This window comes from Myotis lucifugus, unplaced genomic scaffold, assembly GCF_000147115.1.
Source record: "Myotis lucifugus unplaced genomic scaffold, Myoluc2.0 scaffold_5, whole genome shotgun sequence".
Lineage (NCBI taxonomy): Eukaryota > Metazoa > Chordata > Mammalia > Chiroptera > Vespertilionidae > Myotis > Myotis lucifugus.
Genome location: NW_005871053.1, coordinates 20,629,952 through 20,650,508, shown reverse-complemented (window position 1 = coordinate 20,650,508; position 20,557 = coordinate 20,629,952). Strand labels below are relative to the sequence as shown.

The 20,557-nt window shown below is 38.7% G+C and overlaps 1 protein-coding gene across 1 annotated transcript in view; it reads right to left on the bottom strand.

The window, feature by feature from the left end:
- CCDC148 (coiled-coil domain containing 148) overlaps positions 1-20,134 on the bottom strand; it is a 211,262-nt gene extending 191,128 nt beyond the window's left edge. Inside the window, exon 1 of the mRNA XM_023743804.1 lies at positions 19,788-20,134. Within this exon, the coding sequence (XP_023599572.1) occupies positions 19,788-19,812 (25 nt within the window). The 5' untranslated portion in view covers positions 19,813-20,134. The remainder of the gene's footprint in view (positions 1-19,787) is intronic.
- Positions 20,135-20,557: the final 423 nt, after the last annotated feature.

Here is a 20,557-nt window from a genome sequence, read left to right as displayed (position 1 = left end):
AATTGGGCACAGTCCTAGCCAGTTTGGCTCAGTGATAGAGCATAAGCCTGCAGACTGAAGGATCCAGGGTTCGATTCTGGTCAAGGGCACATGCTGGGCTTGTGGGCTTGATCCCCAGTGGTGGGTGTGCAGGAGGCAGCTGATCAATTATTCTCTCTCATCATTGATGTTTCTCTCCCCCTCTCCCTCTCTCTCTCTCTCTCTCTCTCTCTCTCTCTCTCTCTCCATTCCTCTCTGAAATCAATAAAAATATTTTTTTTAAGTTTTTTTAAAAGTTTAAAAAAATAAAGAATTGGGCATAAAATTAAAATGTAATGCATAATCATTTCTTAAATTAAAAATACAAATAAGCACAATGAAAAAAAAATATAAGTAATCTCCTCAAATATTACCAAGCCAAAGACATTTTTTCACTAAATAATTTCTAAATGTGTTAGAAAAGCTCTCTCTTCCAAGAATCCTTCTGCAGCCTGAAGGATCTGAGCCTCATGCATCCATTCACTCCCTGAGTTCACCTCTTAGATTGCTGAACCCGCTCCAGTGGGGCACACTGCAGTGCTCAGTGCCCGAGCCATTACCACCGGGATGGTATGTGCCAGGCACGTGTGAAGAACTTTCTGGAGATCCCCTCCCTGACTCCTCTTCACAGTTTGAAGAGGCAGGCACTGCTCATTGCATCCATGTTAGAAATGAGAAATCAGCCCTAACTGGTTTGGCTCAGTGGATAGAGCATCGGCCTACGGACTGAAAGGTCCCAGGTTCGATTCCGGTCAAGGGCATGTACCTTGGTTGCGGGCACATCCCCAGTAGGAGGTGTGCAGGAGGCAGCTGATCGATGTTTCTCTCTCATCGATGTTTCTAACTGTCTATCCCTCTCCCTTCCTCTGTAAAAAATCAATAAAAATATATTTTAAAAAAAGAAATGAGGAATCAGTGGCAGAATTACAGTATAAACCCAGGAATTCTTTCTCCATCATCCATGCTAAATCTTTAGCATGTTTCCTAAGGAAAAATAAGTACATATACATCTTATCATGTAACCCTGCAACCAGGGATACATAAAAATATGAAAAGTATGAATATCTCTGCTACTTCTGAAAAAATAATAGAAATAATGTCACAGTTTTCAATGGTTTGGTGATTAAGTCCTGTTTATTGACTTTTGGTAATGAGTTTGAGTTCATACTTTGGTTTTTGAGGCCGGCAGTTTAACCATTTAGGTGTCAGAACAGTTGGTGGTTCTGCACTTTTTGGAGGACCAAGACACATTGAGAATATGACGAAAGCCAAGACACTTTCCCCCAAGGAATGCACATACGCACATGTGGTGGCCCTGGGAACGCATGGCTCCCAACTCCTTCCAGACAACGGCTGCCTGGAGCAGAGCAGATGGACAGTCATGGCTGCTGTCCCCTGTATCCATGGCCGTGCTCACAGCAAAACCACACTTCCCCTGGGGCTGCTCAGAGCCAATAACAAAACATGCCAGTGCCTTTCTACTCAACACAAGATGCCTCCGACCACAACTTTTGCTTGGAGACTCTCCCCGCCCCCTGCCCCAGCCCATCAGCTTGGCTGAGACTTTCTTGGAAACTGTACTGCAGTTTGAGACTTTCAACTGAATCCTTCCTTTCCTTTCTCCCTTCACATATGAAAGATCTGCATTCTAATCTCCTTCTACCTACTCCTGCTCCCTCTCCTTTATCCTCCATAGGCATTTCCCCATAAATTGATTTTGCCAAATCCTGTCTTATGCCTGTTTCTTGGGGCCTGGGATGATACTCACAAGCATGCAAAATGTTATACACCTTTTCAGAGGGTTAATAGGACCTTACAGCCCATTTGTGGATCCCTTGGAGTGTAAGAACACCAGGTTAGAACCTCTGCAGATGATACAATGCAAGTCAAATGAAAGATAAGTGCTAAGTCAGTATCTGCATTATTCTGCTCTTATAAGAATTTAGCCAATGAACTAAAGAACATATATAATCCCAAAGTAAAACAATTAACTATACTTAAATATTGGTTAAATTATGAAAAATTGTTATTTTTTTTAACAATCTTATGGAAAACAGGAGAACCACAGAAACAGCATAAATAAAATCTTTTTAATGTTTTCTTAAAAACTGGTTTTCTGGAAAGAGCATGGGACCCTATAATGCTGAAGCCTGAAATCAAAACCTAGCTTGTCTGGGCTTGCTGAGTTATTTCCTATAAGTCGCTTTACCTTTCTGGACTAAAATTGCCTTGTCTCTAAAATGAAGGAGTTGAACTAGGTAATTTCTAAGGAACATTTCAATTCTTAAGATTGTATGATAATATATGTCTCTCTCTGATGCATAATTAATAAATAGTGCCAGGGAGATAAAATTAATTCTAAGGCAAATAGAATATGAATAACTCAGGAGAAATGGATGGTAACCATAATTTTATTTGAAGTCCTTAAGATTTGGCTCCTGACTCCTTTTTCAGCCTTAGAAACTATGCTTTAGCAGAACCTTCCTTGTTCCTGGTTCCTCCAAAAGTCATTCTTGCCTCTAGGGCTGTTGTATCTGCTTGGAAAGTAGTCTGGCAGTGATTCAAGTGGCTTTTTCCTTCCCATAATTCAGGTCTTAGTTCAAATGTCACCTCCACCAAAGTACCTCATATGACCGTTCTGTCCAAAATAACCGTGCCCCTTTGCCCAACTATTTATTTATTTTGCAGCAAAGCACGCAAGAATTTATTGACCACAGCATAGAAGAAGTAACAAGAGAGCGTAGCCTGGGCTGCTTTGGCTCCCTGGGAAGTCAGAGAAAAGAGGGCCTTGGGGAGAGGTTCGGTTGGGCCAGCCTGGGATGAGCTGCCACTGCCCACTGCTCCCCTGGTTATAAGTCTCATGGGGTTCCTTAGAGTTTAGGGGATACATGCCTATGGGGAAAGGAGAGGGGGAGGGAATGAAACGGGCATGCTCCCCTAGGGGACAGTGTGCCTCCCCAACCTTCATCAGAATGCCTTTTTCCTATCAGCAGTTATCACAATTTCATTGTTTGGTTGTCTATTTCTCCTCATTAGAATAGAATATCTATGGTGCACACATTTCATCTGTCTTCTTGACCATTATATTCCCTAGAATGATACCTACAATGTAGAAAGCACTCAATAAATGTTTGTTACATGAACAAACGAGTGAGCAAATAAATATTCACATGCTAAAAAAAAAAAAAACCCATACATTTTAATATTTAAAGAGTGAAAGGCTCAGCTGGCGTAGCTCAGTGTTTGAGCATCAACCTGTGAACCAGAAGGTTTGGGTTTGATTCCCAGTCATGGCACATGGCCCAGGTTATGGGCTAGATCCTCCAAATGGGGCATGCAGGAGGCAGCAATCAATGATTCTCTGTCATCATTGATGTTTTTATCTTTCTCTTCTTCTCCCTTCCTCTCTGAAATCAATAAAAATATTTTTTTTAAAGTGAAAGGAGTTATAAAAATCATCTCCCATTCAATTTTTATTCAGGGTCATATAGAAGCAGAATATAAATTTGGCTTTGTGTGTGTGTGTTTTTCACAATCAGAGAAGATAATAATTCAAATGTGAGCCAGAAGTAGCATTAGTATTAGCTTTTGGCTGGTTTTCCTATTGGAGGTTAGTGGAAGTGTATGCTGATCAATACCAAGATCGTGTTCTAACTAAATGAGCAAAAATACTAAATTACTTAGCTTTTAATATTTGGAAACAAGCAAGTATCAAAATAATTCTATTGACTTCTAAAGAATTGAAAAACACAATGCCTAATGATAAAATCATGAAATAGCTCTATGAAAATTTAATTACTATAGAAAGGTTATATGAGAATGAGTCATAGATGTTTAAAGAAACAGGTTTTTTTTACAAGATAATCCTTTCACTGAATTTGATGTCATAAAGTCTAAGGAACAGACAAGTTTAAAGACAATTCTCAATTTTCCATGAGAGAGCCAGGTTTTGGCTCACAAAGAAGTAGCAAAAAGCATAAACGTTTTGGAGCTTCATAAACTCTGTCTCTGATCCTTACCAACTACGGTCTTGAGCAGTTCATTTACAATTTGTAAAATGTGGTTAGTAATGTATGTTTTGCATCATTAGTAATACTGTTTTTAGAGTATCATGATACTCTAAGCACTGAATGTGGGACGAGGCACATGTGAGATAATAATGACAACTAAGCTGGACAATGTAAGTCTGTGGTGCTTCAGGAGTATGTGCGTGAGAGGGGAGAGATATCAGAACTACCTCTACACGCCCATTTCCCTCACCAAAAACTGGATACTATCGCCTCCTTTGTGGAAATACATAATCTGTATAGCTGAAATGGACTGAAATATTTTGAAATTAGGCCTTTTTCCAATCTCGAAAGACAAGTGTGGCAAACAGCATCTAGGAGGAGAATCCTTTAACCATCTATCTTAAAAAACAGAAATTTGCCCTCCTAATGAAAGTTTACTTGAAATTAAATTCTTCTATGCTATTATCTTCAATACTATCAGTCTCATTTTAAAAAGGCTATAAACTGTCATTTAGGATATATGAAATGATGCACATTAGACAATAATTCATAAAAGTGGTCAACAAATTTCATTTAGAATCCGTCATGCTCATGATTCTATAAAAACAAAAAGTCAATCATTGACTCAATTTTTACTATTCATTCAACAAATATTTATTAAAAGAGCTGTTATATTTTTAAAATTGCTGTGATAAAGAATTTTAAAAGAGCCCCATTATCAAAAGCAAAAATTTGGTAAAGATAGTATTAAAAATAAATAATTGGCTTTTGTTCATGAATGGCTAATTCTATTTTATAGTTTGAAAGTGCTAAGAACATATTGCTTCCCTCAGGTTGTTAGCAAAGAAATGTCTTCATCAATTAACATTCTTTGCTAAGAACAGCTTTTTCCAGTGCTATTTCTCAAATGGAGTATTATATAAACAGGCCTGTCCAAAGGACAGTTCCTGAGATGTTTTCTTAAAGTATACTAATTATGGCATGCCAGTTCAGAATTACGGCAGAAAACAACCAACAACAAAAACCACATTTCAAATAGATAATTAGATCATTTATTTGGAGAAGAAATTGCAATATATAGTCATCCCTGCAATTTAAACGAAAGGCACACTATCCACAGATCATGCCAGGCTTCCTCTTCATCATTTTGCCCAACATTTACATCCCAGAGGATGGAAGGGAAACAGCAGGAAGTCAGGAATAGAGTGTTGTGGCCAAAGGCCCCCCGAATTGTAAGACAACCTTCTTCTCACCCAGAGCTATCCTGTGCCTCAGCTTCACTCTCCTCTTCTACCCTATCGTTTATGAGGATCTAGATAGAGGGATACAATAATTGCCAACATTTATTGAGCAATTACCATGAGCCAGGCACTATCTTAAGAGCTTTACCTTTTTTGGTTCACTTAATTCTCACAATAATGTTTGGGTAACACTGCTATTTTAATTTTGCCAAATAGGAAACTAAGGTCCAAGATCACACAGAAACTCAGTTGCAGAAACCAGATAAATACCCAGGCAGTCCACAGCGCGTGCAACTAATATCTCTATTCTACTCCCTGTCAGTGAAGGGTGACAGCTCACAGGTGGTGCTCCTCAACATGCATAGAAGTATAGAAGTGGATGGACTTCTGCCATGCGTTTTTTTTTGTTGTTTTTTTTTTTAAGTAAACAGCTGCTCCCTTGTTAAGGTAAAGATCATGTTCTAGAGCAGTGGTTCTCAACCTTGGCTGCACATTAGAATCACCTGGGAATCTTTTTAAAACCCAGATTTCTGGGCCTCATCCTCGGGAAATTCTGTTTCTTTGTTACTAATGTTGTGCCCTCCGCCCATAACAAAGAAACAGAATTTCCAGAGGATGAGGCCCAGAAATCAGGGTTTTAAAAAGATTCCCAGGTGATTCTAATGTGCAGCCAAGGTTGAGAACCACTGTAATCTAGAGAGAGGGAAAGGGAGGCAAGATATAAGTGGAAATTAAGGGGAGAGGCAGATCTTGGACAAAGAAAAAGAGAAAAGTCTTTTCAAAGGATGTTTATGGAAAAGTGAAAACAAAGAAGGTGATGGAAATGAACTTAAGGGCTACAGCAAAGTGATAAACATTTTCAGTGAATTTTTTTCCGAAAAAAACAAAGCCAAAGATAAATTTAAAAAAAGAAAACAAAGCCAAGATTTAGAATGAGATCATACTGTATTTCATTTTATAAATGAATTCATCTAAGCCAAGACACAATTTTTCTCTGACTGGTGCATTTTACAGATCTGTAAGAACTGGACCAGAGAGATTCAATGCTTAGTTCAAGACCTGAAGAAGCAGGTAGCATGGGTCAGGCTATATCCTGACTCTGAGCTCAGTGCTCTTTCACCAAGTGTATTAGCTTTTAAAACACAGAAGCAGTACTCAATAGGTTTTGACTCAATTCCAAGAACATAAAAAATAACTACAGTGATTACATATTGACGATTATATACAAATACCTGATGTTATCATCTTCTCAATAGTTAATAACATTGTAGAAGAGCAGGGTAGATAACATAGGCATTTATACATGCAAGGAAGAGAATTCTTGGTATAACCGCATATTAGTTTCCTCTATTGTTTTATCTCTATAATTTTTTTCAAATTATTATTTTAGTTTGGAAAAATTTAGTCATATATATTTGGCAAACAGTGAGATTTCTAAATGATGTTAATTTTTTCTTTATTAAGAGAGATCGATATGGTTGAATGGATAGAGTCTTAGGGTGATAGTTATATGATTAGTTTTAATGCTGGTTGTCAATCTCTAAGGTTTTTTCCAGCTCTAAAATTCTATGACTTTAGGAAATTGATAATTGAAACAAACATTGGATTAAAATACTAAATGTAAGTGTATTTGACAAATGAGATTATGATATACCATGTAACATGAGCCCAAGAGAAAACTGTCTATTGTGGTTTCAAAAAAGGGAGGAGGTTTACAAGAAGTTAATAAAATGCTGATGATTATGTTATCTATGGTAGTTCAGACTATGTTAGCTAATAAAGGAATTTTTACCTAATGTTAACAAAAAAGGGAAGGAAGCAAAAGGAGACGTAGGTAGAAAGGAAGAGTCCTTTTCTGAGGTAAATTCGTAGATCCCAAAGACCTCTTTGTTTATGGTCAGATTTAGGGGCAGCATACTCACACTGCAAGTTCAGAAGTTTACATATTTACATTTTTTTAAGTTTAAAGGTTAATAATTAATGTTTGTGGGAATAGAGAAGCATATTAAGCCTCATTTTCATAGATGTGGGGCAGAGGCAGTGGAAAATAAGTGGCTTTTCCAAGGTCAAATAGTAAATCATTGAAAGCCTAGGATTTTGAAATCAGGTTTTCTACTGACCATAAACCACACATTAATTCTGTGTGGGTAGAATATCTTTCCTTTCTCTTATGCTCTATTTTACAGCAATTTCCTTGGCCTTCTTTGTATTGGATATTTGTTATTTATGTCTCATTTTACATCATTTGGATGTGTCAAAAGAAGAATACTCAATATCAGTAGACATTTCACTGACTTCTCTCAAGTTGGATCACGATAATAATCAGTGTATGTGATGATGTTAGAGATTCAAACATGACTTATTGAAGGTAAATGATCTACATGATCTTCAAGACAAAGGAAAAAGCAAAAGAAAAAGATCAGAATCTAGTCTTCCAAAGACTTAATCTTACTACCTGGAGTAGACAAGAAGAGAAAAACTTCTTTAAAAAAATAACAAAAACAAACCAAAACAAGAGGGAAAGAATGTACATTTAATTAAAAGATATTGTATAACCAAGGTCTCCAAACATTCCCAACTACATACTTCCATTACTAAACATCCTTGAGCACACACTTCTAAAATTATAAATTCTTTAAGTATAATATTGTGTTAACATTATGCAATTATAAAACACAAAATTCCATACGTACATAATATTGATAATTTGAATAAAATTTAGTGAGAGTTAAGTGTTGGAAAATGTTGCATCACCTTGAAAATCTTGGTTTTAATACCTGATCATAGAAGAATTCAAAGTCTAAGTTTAGATTATTTTTATACTTGAGTATAAGAATTATAATGCTAATATACAGGGTGTCCCAAAAATGTATACACACTTTGAATAATTATTAATTCCAATGGGTTAAATCTGAAAAGAAAGCAACATCAATTGAATTATAAAAAAATGCATGTGTAGCCCGGCCAGTCTGGCTCAGTGGTTGAGCATTGACCTATGAACCAGGAGATCATAGTTTGATTCCTGGTCAGGGCATATGCCCAGGTTGTGGGCTCGACCCCCAGTTGGGGTCATGCATGAGGCAGCCAATCAATGATTCTCTCTCATCATTGATGTTTCTATCCCTCTTCCTTCCCCTCTCTGAAATCAATAAAAATAATATATATATATATGTATACACACACACACACACACACACACACACACACACACACACACACATTTGTTGGGAACACCATATAGTTACCACAAAAAAAAACCCATATGAAAGTAGTGCAAAATTGGCTTCACGCACTCAGTTATGATACTCAAATTTCATTCCATTCACTAATTACCAAAGGGTTGTAGTTTAGTCCTTTTTTCCAGTCAATTTCTGATTTCCCTGCTAAATTTTCCTTTAATGTTTAACAAATGAGGTCTAAATCCACTGAAATGCCATTTGGGAGATTTTCAATCACGTTAGAAAATAGTTTCCAAATTAAAATCAAAACAAAACAAAACACAAAGTGACTGAGTACTCATATATGAGAGTTTTAAGATGATATACTTGTTATTTTTTATTTGTAATAGCCTTATTGAGATCTAATTTACATTCTGTGAAAATACATTCATTGTTAAGAGTACAATGCAATTAGTTATTTATAAAATTTATAAAAATGAATTGTGCAACCATCACCTTCATTCCATCACATGAAAATCTTCTATCAAAACTATTTGCATCCAATATTCCCCTCCCAGCCCAAGGTAATTACTGATCTGCTTTCTGCCTCTATAGTTTTTTTTTTTCTACTTTGGAAGTGTTATATAAATGGTGTTAGGCAAACTGTGTCCTTTTGTGGCTAGCTTTTTTCCTCTTGGCATTTTGTAGCACGTATGGGTTATTCATTTATTGTTGAATATTATTCCATTGTGCCACATTGTATCTAATCATTAGTTGGTGGACATTTGAATTATTTCTAGTTTTTGTTTTTCTTTTTAAATTCTCACCCGATCATATTTGTCCATTGATTTTTAGAGAGAGTGGAAGAGAGAAGGAAAGACTGAGAGAAATATCGATGTGAAAGAAACACATCGATTGGTTGCCTCCTGCACAAGCCCTGACCAGGGCCTGGCTGGGAGGAGCCTGCAACTAAGGTACATGCCCTTCACATGAATCAAACCCAGAATCCTTCAGTCCGCAGGCCGATGCTCTATCCACTGAGACAACCGACTAGGGCTAGTTTTTTCTTATTATGAAATAATACTCTTATTATTCATGTAAAAGTCTTTGTGTGGACATAGGTTTTAATTCCTACTAAATTACTAAAAGTAGAATTGCTGGATAAGTCATAGGATAAGTTTGTATCTATATTTTAAAGAAACTATCAAACAGTTTTTCAAAGTGGATATACCAATCATCAATGTATTAGACTTTCAGTTTTCCCACATTCTTGTCATTGCTTGATATATCAATCTTTTGCTTATACCCATTCTAGTGGTTGTGTAGTGATATTGTATTGTGGTTTTAATGAGCATTTCCCTAATGATTAATCAGTTGAGCATCTTTTCATGTGTTTATTAATCATGTGCATAACTTTTGGTGAAATGTCTATTCAAATATTTCGCACATTTTAAATGGAGTTGCTTTCCTTCTTACTTTGATGTTTAGAAGTTCTTTACATTCTAGTTATCTCCTTTATCAATTATGATTAGCAAATATTCTTTCCTAGTCTGTAACTTATCTTTTCATTTTCTTACTGTCTTTGGAAGAACAAAACTTTTATTTTTTATTAAGTCCCATTTATCAATTTCACAACATGGTATCATATCTAAGAAATCTCTGCTTAAAGCAAAGTCACAGAGATTTTGTATTATGTTTTCTTCCAGAAGTCTTATAACTAGTTCTTAGGTCTATGATGTATATTGAGTTAATTTTTCTATGTTGTGTAAGAGTATGAGTTCATTATTTTTTAAAGATATTTTTATTGATTCAGAGAGGAAGGAAGAGGGAGAGAAAGATAGAAACATCCATGATGAGAGAGAATTATGAATTGGCTGCCTCCCGCAAGTCCCCCACTGGGAATCGAGCCTACAACCCAGGCATGTGCCCTTGACCAGAATCGAACTTGGGTCCTTTCAGTTTGCAGGCTGATGCTCTATCCACTGAGCCAAAATGGCTAGGGCTGAGTTCATTATTTTGCATACGGTTGTCTAATTATCCCAGCAACATTTATTGAAAAGACATCCCTTTCACCATTGAACTACCTTGGCATCTTTGTTGAGAATCAATTGACATAAATGTAAGGACGTATTTCTATAACTCCTTTTCTATTTCATTGATCTAAATGGCTATAATTATGCTAATATTATATTCTATTGTATCTTCATAGTAAATTTTAAAATTGTATATTGTAATTCCTCCTACTTTGTTGTTTTTTGGGATATTCTTATGTATGTTCATTTTAAGATTGGCTGGTCAATTTCTACAAAATGTGATTGCTGGGATTTTGATAGGTATCACATTGAATTTATAGATCAGAAGTCTTTATTCCTAGATAGCACATTCTTTTTCATGTTATTATGAATGGAATTGTTTTCTAAAGTACATTTTCAAATTGCTAGTTCCTAGCACATAAAAATAGTTAACTTTTGTATATTGGTCCTGTGTCTTGTGACTTTGCTAAATTTTTTTATTACTCCTAGTATTACTGTTTGTTTTTAATATTTTAGGCATCTTATTTTTCTTTTTTATTTCTTTTTCCCCCCTTGATTTCAGAGAGGAATGGAGAGGGAGAGATAGAAACATCAGTGATGAGAGAGAATCATTGATTGGCTTCCTCCTGCACACCCCCAGTGGGGATCAAGCCCGCAACCCAGGCATGTGCCCTTAATGGGAATTGAACCTGGGACCTTTCAGTCCACAGACTGATGCTCTATCCACTGAGCCAAACCAGCTGGGGCTGTTTGTTTGTTTTTTAATTCTTTAGAATTTTCCATGTATAGGATCATGTCATCTGTGAATAAAGACCCAATCTATATGCATTTATATTTTTTCTCTTCTTGCATGGCTAAAACCTCCAGTACATTGTTAAATGAAAGAGATGAGAGTGGATATCATGCTATTTTCAATCTTAGAGAGAAAGGATTCTGCCATTTACCACAAATGCAATGTTCAATGTAGGTCTTTTTTTGCTGCTGATGTTTTTAATTTATTTTTTATTGTCGAAAATATTAAATATGTCCCTCTTTCACCCCCATCATTGATCCCCTCCACCTTGCACCCACCCCTAGATATACTTTATCACATACTTTATCCCTCCTATTGCTAATTTGTTGAACATTTTTATCATGAAGAGATGTTGGATCTGGTCAATTGCTTTCTTGCATCTGTTTTCATCATTTTTTTTCTTATTTTAAAAATCCATTAAACTACAGAAAAATATAGCAGTTCTTGATGTCTAGTTTCTGACAAAGTAATGTGCTAGCAAATGTTGTTGACTTGCTCACCCAATCCAACCCCAGAGATGCACAGAAACTGTAACCGGCTGTGGAGAAGCTCTGTGGTGACAGCTGCCCTAGTGTAAAAGGAAACAGGGCCCCAGGAATGGAAAGGGTCAGGTACTATGGCTGGAGGACAGGATGAGAAGAGGGCTCTTGCATGTGATTGTCTTTCTCTCTGCTACTGCTCTAGTCAGCTGTTGCCACCGTTATGAAGCAGACATTGAGTTCTGGAGTTAAGAAAATAATGCCTGGTCGGTGTGGCTCTGTAGTTGAGTGTGGAGCAGCCAATCAATGTTTCTTTCTCTCTATCCCTCTCCCTCCCTCCCTCTCTAAAATCAATTAAAACACATTAAAAAAAAAAAGAATGAGCCCTGGCAAGTGTGGCTTGTTTGGTTGGGCAGCAGCCCATGCATGGATACGCGCCAGTTCAATTCCTGGTCAGGGCACATGCCCGTGTTAGGGGCTTGATCCCGGGTAGGGGGCATACGGGAGGCTCCCAATAGATATTTCACTCTCACATTGCTGTCTCTATCCCTAAAAATCAATAAAAACATACTTTAAAAAAAGAAAATCATGAGGTAATATTTTCTGGGAGAACTTCAAATCTAGTATTTTCTGTTGTTGCTAATCCTCACCTGAGGATAGTTTTTCCATTAATTTATAGAGAGAGTGTTAGGGTGAGGGAGAAGGAGAGAAACATTGATGTAAGAGAGAGAGAGACACAGATCAATTGGTTGCCTTCTGCACATGCTCAGACCTGGGCTAGGGATGAAGACTGCAACTGAAGTATGTACCCATGGCCAGGATCAAACCCGTGACCCTTCAGTCTGCAGGATGATGCTCTATCCACTGAGCCATATCAGCTAGACCTTCAAATGTAGTATTTTAAATAGCATTTAGTATAGTGATCATTTGATGTTCTAGGGTTGGCATTGAGTCAAGAGCTGCTTCACAAATGAAGATGGTTGACTTGCCAGGTATCCTACATCTTCTGACAGCCTTCTTTTGCTTTGGGCTTCACTCAAAGCTGGCAGCTGTATGGGTCCTGTCCAGTAATTAGCACACTTTCAGCATAAATCCATTTATTAGGACTGCCACCTTAATTTCTGACAGATAGTTTTGCCAGATATACAATTCTTAATTGAGATTTTTTTTATTAACACTTTATGTCATTCACATCTTCTAGTTTTTTGTTTTGTTTTGTTTCTAATAAATCAACTGTTAATTTTATTGTGGTTCCCTTGTACATGATGAACTATTATTCTCTTACTGCTTCAAATTTTTTTTTTTAATCTTTGGTCTTTCAGCAGACTATGATGTACCTAGTTGTGGCTCTCCTTATGTTTATTCTATTTAGAATTATTGAGTTTCATGGATCTATAGATTAAAATTTGGAAACTTTTAGGCCATTGATTCATAATTTTTTGTTGAAACCAGAGTATTTTAGATAAAATATTATAGCAATTTGGGGCAAAGTCTGGTTTTCCTCCTGAGAGGCTTTTTAAAATTGCTGCAACTTAAACTTCATAACCTGTTTTCTCTGAGTTGTAGAGCCACTCATCACTGATGTCTCTGATAAATTTTCCTATTTAATTTTAATTTTTAGCCTGGTTCCTAAAAAAATTAGTATAAACGTATAAAATAAATATAAATTTAATATATTCCTCTGATATCAATGGTGTGGCAAAATGATTCTACCCTAAATAGGCAATTATATTGTTCATTTTCTCAAAGTTCTTTTCTTGCTCCCAACTTGTAAGTTAAAGCATATAAAGCTTTGACGTTGTAGAGTGGGGCTAAATAAAGATCTTTTATCCAAAGTGGACTGGCAATATTTGGAATTAGATCATTCACTTTCTATTCTTTGCTTGTTAGAAAATTTTAGACTGTTGTGCTTCATAGTCCAATAAGATGGTCACAATAAATGTTTTCTTTTTTGTTGTAAAATATTTGCATAATACTTTTGTGAAACCTTTTGATTGTAAGGAAAAGAGGCTCACTAAAGGCAAACCAGGAAAAGAATGGCTTGGGGAGGATTATAAGAAAAATAAATCTTATGGAATAAAATATGAAGCATATTCTGGCTTCGTGGGGAGAATAGTAACTCAGAAACCATCAGGACCAAGACAGTTGCTCTTTCTGGCTCACTTGTTCTCTCAATTCCAAATTTCCAGAAGAAAAATCTGATTGGCACTGTTAAAGGTTATGGGTCAATGGTCAGTCAATGAATTGGCTACATTTGAATCAGGTCCCCGGTGGGGCAGAAACCATGGCCAGATGCAAGATCATGAAGCATGCAGGGCTGCCTACTTCAAGGGCTATAGATATAGGTACTTGGAAACATGTCTGTTATACTCACCAGATGTTTGAAGCCTTTCTGATTTTATGAAGTTGTTAAATTCTCAAGATTATACTGTGTTCCAAAAGACAGAGCAACCTGAATGTTTCAGAAGGAAAAAATGTAGGTAACCCTTACTTAACCTGCTTGAAAAAGCTGAGTTTCAACTGCTTTCCCTCATACACAAAATTTTATAGCCTTAGCTCTGAATGTAACTTCATGCCAAAGTACATGCAACCCGTCTTTATCACACTGGTCCACTCCCTCAGACAGGGGTCCAGATAAGATCTGAAGCCTCTTTCTCTTCGGAGGGTATGTGGCAAAAACTTCTACTCGGCTCTGCCACACATTACCTCACTTTTCCACATTGAACCTCTAGCCCCATCCTTTTCTAATTACCTCCCAATATTACTGATTCCAATTTTTCATTGTTGGAAGTCAAATTCTTCAAGGAAAAAAAAAAAAGGCATTAATGAAAGTTAGCTTTCCTTAGCGTGAGAGGCACTTCAGTAGCCTAAGACACTGTGAAGGATATGGTCATGACCACAATATGTATCCTGTCCTCTAGGGAGAAGGCTCAGACACAAACACATATTCCGTGGGGTAGAGAGTCTTAAGTGCCACAGTAATATACTAAAGCAGAAATCATCCTCTCTGGAGGGAGGTAAAGTCAGGAAAGTCTTTGCAATTGTGTCAAGTAATTGTTGGGCTGGGCCTCTAAGGGCAGAGGAAGATTTACATATTCAGTGCTGGGCTGCAGGTGGGGCACAGTTGATCTGAAATCCTGAGCGTAACTTTTGTTAAGCTCTAGCACCCCTTCTCAAGACCAGTTTGTTCGCTGCTTTCTTTGTTTCATTTGCAACCTGCCTCTGTTTTAACGTGCCTTTGCTAAAACAAACAAAATCCCACTACCAATTTATCAGTGTACTTTGGGGAGTGATTATCTTCACTGCCCTCACCTTCTCCAGAGACATCCTAGAATGAAAAGAGACCGTGTTCCTGCTGCCCCCTTTTCCTCCCTGCCTCTGCTAATAAGAAATAAGCATTGAAAAGTTACAGAGTTTTCATAATCATGAATGGTTCAGGTTGACTTCTTTCTGGGGTGGTAACTGAAAAGTTCCCGCAGATTTCTGATGTTTACATTTGTTCTTGAGGGTGGAGCTCACGAAATTTCCTTTTTTCTAACCTTCCTAACTTGCCCTAGGCCTCTCTACCAGCCCCTCTTCCCACACCTACTTCCTAGGGATGAGACCCACCCAGGTGATGCAGCCACAAGGTAAAAGCTCCCCCTTCTCAAGTAGACCATTTGCATTTCTATAGACACTCGGGGCGGGAGACAATGGTCTCTACCCTTCACTGGAAATCTGGAATCCAGGCATTGCAATTTGCAAGAGAAGGACACCTTTTTTGTAGGAGACAACTTGACTGGCAAAGGAATTCGGATTCTGAGGGAAAAGGGCACCATCTTCACAGATGTTTATGTTGTTTTCAAACACCAGAACATTGGGGCTAAAAAAAAAATAAAAGCCTGGAGAAATTCCCTTCAGATGGTTTTTAGGTGAAAGAAAATGCCAATAGATGAAGATGGATGTAGGAGAGAAGGGAGGAGCTTTTACAAAAGGTCAGGTAGTTAAGGTATAGGGGAAATGATGTAATACATGACCAAGGAGAAATTATGATCAGCAAAGGAAAAAGGTGGAGGATAACGACGACCATGCTTGAAAGCACAAGTGGAGTCTGAGCGAGCGCAGAAGGGAAGGGTGGGCACCCCTTCTCAGCCAGATGCAGTGTAAAAATTGAGAATGAGGTTTAGGAAAATGAAATTGAGGAAGCTCATGGTGGATGCCTCAAGTATGAAGCAAATTTGTAACCAGACAACCAAGGGTTCCGGGCTACCTGTCACTACTTGAGCCAATTAAGCAGAGACAGGGTTAAATCATATGTGAGCATTTATTCCAATATTGCCAGCAGCCTGGGAGAGCAGCAGGTCATCCACAAAAATCTGCTCTGCACCCCACCATAAGCCAGCTGCTTATGTTGGATAGAAGGACAAAGATTAAATGGGGAAGTAGGAATTACAGGCATCGGAAAGTAGGCACAGGATATCAGCACAAGCTACAAGTCATGCGGGCTGGGGGGAGAAGGGGGTCGCAGGAGGATGGGCGCCTCTGGACCAGATTACATGTAACAGGGGCAGTGGGTTGTAAAGAGCAGGTGCCTCCAGGACTAGATTGTTTCGGCCTCGAGGTTGTAAATCTTTCCATAATGACAGGTAGTTCTTGGGAGGAGGATGGACTGTATTCCCTTGTTAGCTCCCATGTCCCAGGGCCTACAACTCCCAGCCAGGTTAGAATGTGCTTTCTCTAATCAGTACAGAATCATCATGGCTAACAGAGCATGATTAATATTTCTTATAATTGTAGCTGGTCCCCAGTATTCTATTTCTTCCCCTAACAAATTCGTTTGCAGAACTGGAAGAAGACCAAGTACAACGGGGGTTTAAGGACAGCAGAAATAGGACAGGTTTGGGACAAGTGCCCTGGATAAGTGTCCTGGATAATCACCCTACTGGATGAGAAAAGGATTTTAGAGGATCAATGAAGACACGATCAAGGCTGAAAAGCATAAACTTTTAGTGGAAGAAAAATTTTTAACTTTATCCAACAATGCCTGGTAGTACAGGAGCAAGCTCAAAAGAAAGCTTTCAAATGAGCATTATGATTATGAAAAAATAATGTTAAATAAAAACATTTTAGGGACATTACTCATGGTGGATTTTAGTAACATTTTAAACTACAAACATGAAATATATGATATCAAAACAGTTTTCAAACATATGACCCGAGAACACCACAAAAAGAAAAGATTACTGGAGTAAAAAGATCAATTGGTTCTTGTTTTCTTCTTTCTATGCTAGCCTAAGGCAAGAAAAAAGAAAAGTTTTTTTCTTTCCATTGGACACATCTTCCTTTCATCCAGTATTATTACATTTTTTAAAAACCAAATCATTGATATCTTGTTAGTGTAACAGGGAATAAAAACTTTACATTTCTCTTACTAATCATTGAATAGACTAAAATAGATGTGCTCACCAGGAAACTAATAAAATCTATATAAAGCACTATTTACTCTAGTAAATGCTAACCCAGCTTATACTCTACTGATCCCCCCTCAAAACTAGAGCTTGTGGCCCAACCAGCGGCTCGGCAAACTGTGGCTCCCGAGCCACATGAAGCTCTTTGGCCCCTTGAGTGTGGCTCTTCCACAAAATACTGGCTCTTCCACAAAATACCAACTTTTGAGCATGGGCCACGAAGTTTCAATCGCACTGTACGTACGCGCCTGCACGTGGTATTTTGTGGAAGAGCCACACTCAAGGGGCCAAAGAGCCGCATGTGGCTGTGAGCCTCGGTTTGCCGACCATGGCCCTAGCCAGTTTGGCTCAGTGGATAGAGCATCAGCCTGTGGACTGAAGGGTCCCAGGCTCAATTCTGGTCAAGTGCACCTGCCTGGGTTGTGGGCTTGATCCTCGGTGGGGGGCATGCAGGAGGCAGCGGATCAATGATTCTCTCTCATCATTGATATTTCTATCTCTCTCTCTACCTCTCCCTTCCTCTCTGAAATCAATAAAAATATTTTTAAAAAACAAAAAGAAAAAAAACCTAGAGCTTGTGTATGGTGAAGGCCTGGGGGGTGGCAGATATGGAGTGGAGGGGGTAAATGGGGAAAAAAGAGGGGACTTCTGTAATACTTTCAACCATAAAGGTAAATTAAAAAACAAAGCAAACAAACAAAAAAAAACCTAGAGCTTGCATGTTAGAAGTTTTTTTTAAATATAATTTACAGGAATCTGCAGTTTTAGTTTCTGTGTGAACCTAAGGAGCAGCCTGACCTTAAGACACCCTGCCCCAGGAAGTCAGCTGACAAGCAACCAGCTGGCCCACTCACGGATGCTGACCATAAAGATCTTATTCTAAGAAACAAAATAACTTTCTTGATTAAATAACATATAATGAACTATACTTCTCCACGAGTTGGGAAACAGGATGTATGCCTTAAAATAAAGGCCTGGCTAGTCATGCTTGCCTTAAACCCCTAACATCCTTTTTTGAGCATATTGTAGAAATGGGTTGTTCTGGATGCTGCCTGGGTCTGGGGTGGCTTGATCACAAGACTTCAGATGACATTAAAAATCTATATTGGGACAAGCAAGAATACTGCCTGAAGGTCCACAGCCCCCTCCTTGATTTCTTTGTTCTGCTTTCCCTCTCCTTCCTGATAAAAACCCTTGCCTAAACAGAGATATTAAGATGGTTTTTCAGGACAAGAGTCCGCCATCTTCTCAGGTTGCTGGAACTTGAATAAACCATTTTCCTTCTTACCAGCACCTATTTCATGAGTTTGGCTTTCATTGAGGCAGGTAGACAAACATGTATTTGTATTCATTAGTACATTAAAAGTGAGTCTTATTTATTAAAAGTTGCATTTTATTTTGTCTATTCTCCCATAAACAAATACCAAAACAGTCAGAAATCAAAAACATAATGATCTAATTTCCATGATGGCAAAGGAGCCACCACTCCATGGCCCCTGATAATTCCTTCCAATTTTGGAAATGCTTAGGGGGAACACTCACATATTCAGCTGTTTTGTTCTGCAGTCCAACCCTGCATAGGATTATCGACTAAGTTAAATTTTACTACAAATTGTGAGAAATATTTTTCTAATCAAGGAACCGCATTAAAAATTCTTATCTATGTTTATAATCTTCAAATACAATAAGATAAAAAAAACAAAGCATATCATCTAACTTAAAACTCAGGACAATCATTAGACATATAGAGCTTGTACACACATTAATCTGTTTCTCTCAACAAGATATTTATAATTTCCAAAATCCTATTAGCTTTTTCTCACAATATGGTCCCTCCAACTTGAGGGGCAGTAACATAAACATAGCCTTCTTACTAAAGAGATTAGTATACCATAAGAAGGAACCTAAGAATATCAGTGGCTATATGATAGAGCAATGTAATGCTTGAAACCCTAATGTATTCATGAAGATCCACTTTAATAGCCAGTATCTAAATATGAGTTATTTACAAAAAAATTGATATTGACAAATGAACACAAAGTAACTTTAAATCAAAGCTTGTTATTAAAGCACGTGATTTTTGTGTGTACTGATTCTATGGCTCAGTGTTATCAGATTTAGAGATAAACTGGAAAATACCCAGAAAATAAAATCCATCAACTGTAATCTATTTCCTTTACTCCCTTGTGAAATCATTAGAAGCATGGATTTACTCTGTCATCCGTGTCTTTCCCCACCTACAACCTTTTAAGGGAAAGAGCAAACACCTGTCAAGCTCATAGTGCTAAATGCACACACAGATGGGTGTTTAATAAATATCTTTCAACAGAGAGATTAGAGGTTTGCTTTGGGAAGCAGGGAACACATTATCGTAAGTGTTGAGCTGATGACATCCATTATACAATACTTCAGCCTGTTCGTTTACCAAAATATCATTCCAAGGAAATCCTTTTTGAGTATCCTTTAGGTAGGGCTATAAGTTTGAAGAGCCAAAATTTGAGGCAAGATCAGCCCCAGGGAAGGGGGAGTGGTTGGGATGAACAAGGAAAATTCGGGAGTTTCAGTGACGTCAGGAAGCAGCGATTTAAGGGATGGGGTGCAAACTCACCTGGAGACGCAGAAGCTGCACACATGTCAAAGGTCAAAGAGCATAACCTTTGGGGCTCCCCAGCCACGGGGAAAGTGGAACACTCACTCCTAGGTTCTTACATTCAAGTATTCGTTTAGGGGGGCTCAGCTGTTCCTACTTCTGACGCCAGGGGACAAACCCTACCTTTCACAGGTGGCGCTGGCAGAGAGGCAAAGCGCAAGCTGCTCCAGATTTCAGAGCCAGCTCCCGGGAGTCCCCAGGTACTTCTTTCCCTGGCCGCCTCCCGCGCCCCAACCCACAGACCCCTTCACCCTCACTCCACACCTTCTCCGGGCCCTCTCGCTCTGAACAGCATCGGTCTCTATGGCGACCTGAAACCGCAGTTCCCATTGGCCCGTTCAATATGAGGGCCGGGCCAATAGGGAAGGCCAGCCTTTTCTTCCCGACCAATCGGGTTGGCGGAGACCAGGTCCGGAGACGGCGGCGTGCTGACGTTCCCGGGAGTTCGGGGCTGGCTGGGCAGGCGGGCTGGAGGCTGGGCGGGCGGCGGCGGCGGCCTCTGGGCAGTAGAGGGGGCTCCGGGGCTGAGTCTGTGTGGTTGCCGGTCGTGGAGGCGGCACCATGGGCACGGGGTAGAGGGGCCAGTTGGCCACCGCCGCCGCCGGGGGTGGGGGGGAGAGCCGCTTCGGGGGAGGGGGTGGGTGGGGGGAGGGAAGGGGCGGGCGGGACCTTCGGCCCGGGGCACTTGGTTTAATTTTTTTTGGGTGCCGGAGGGGGGAACCCATCGG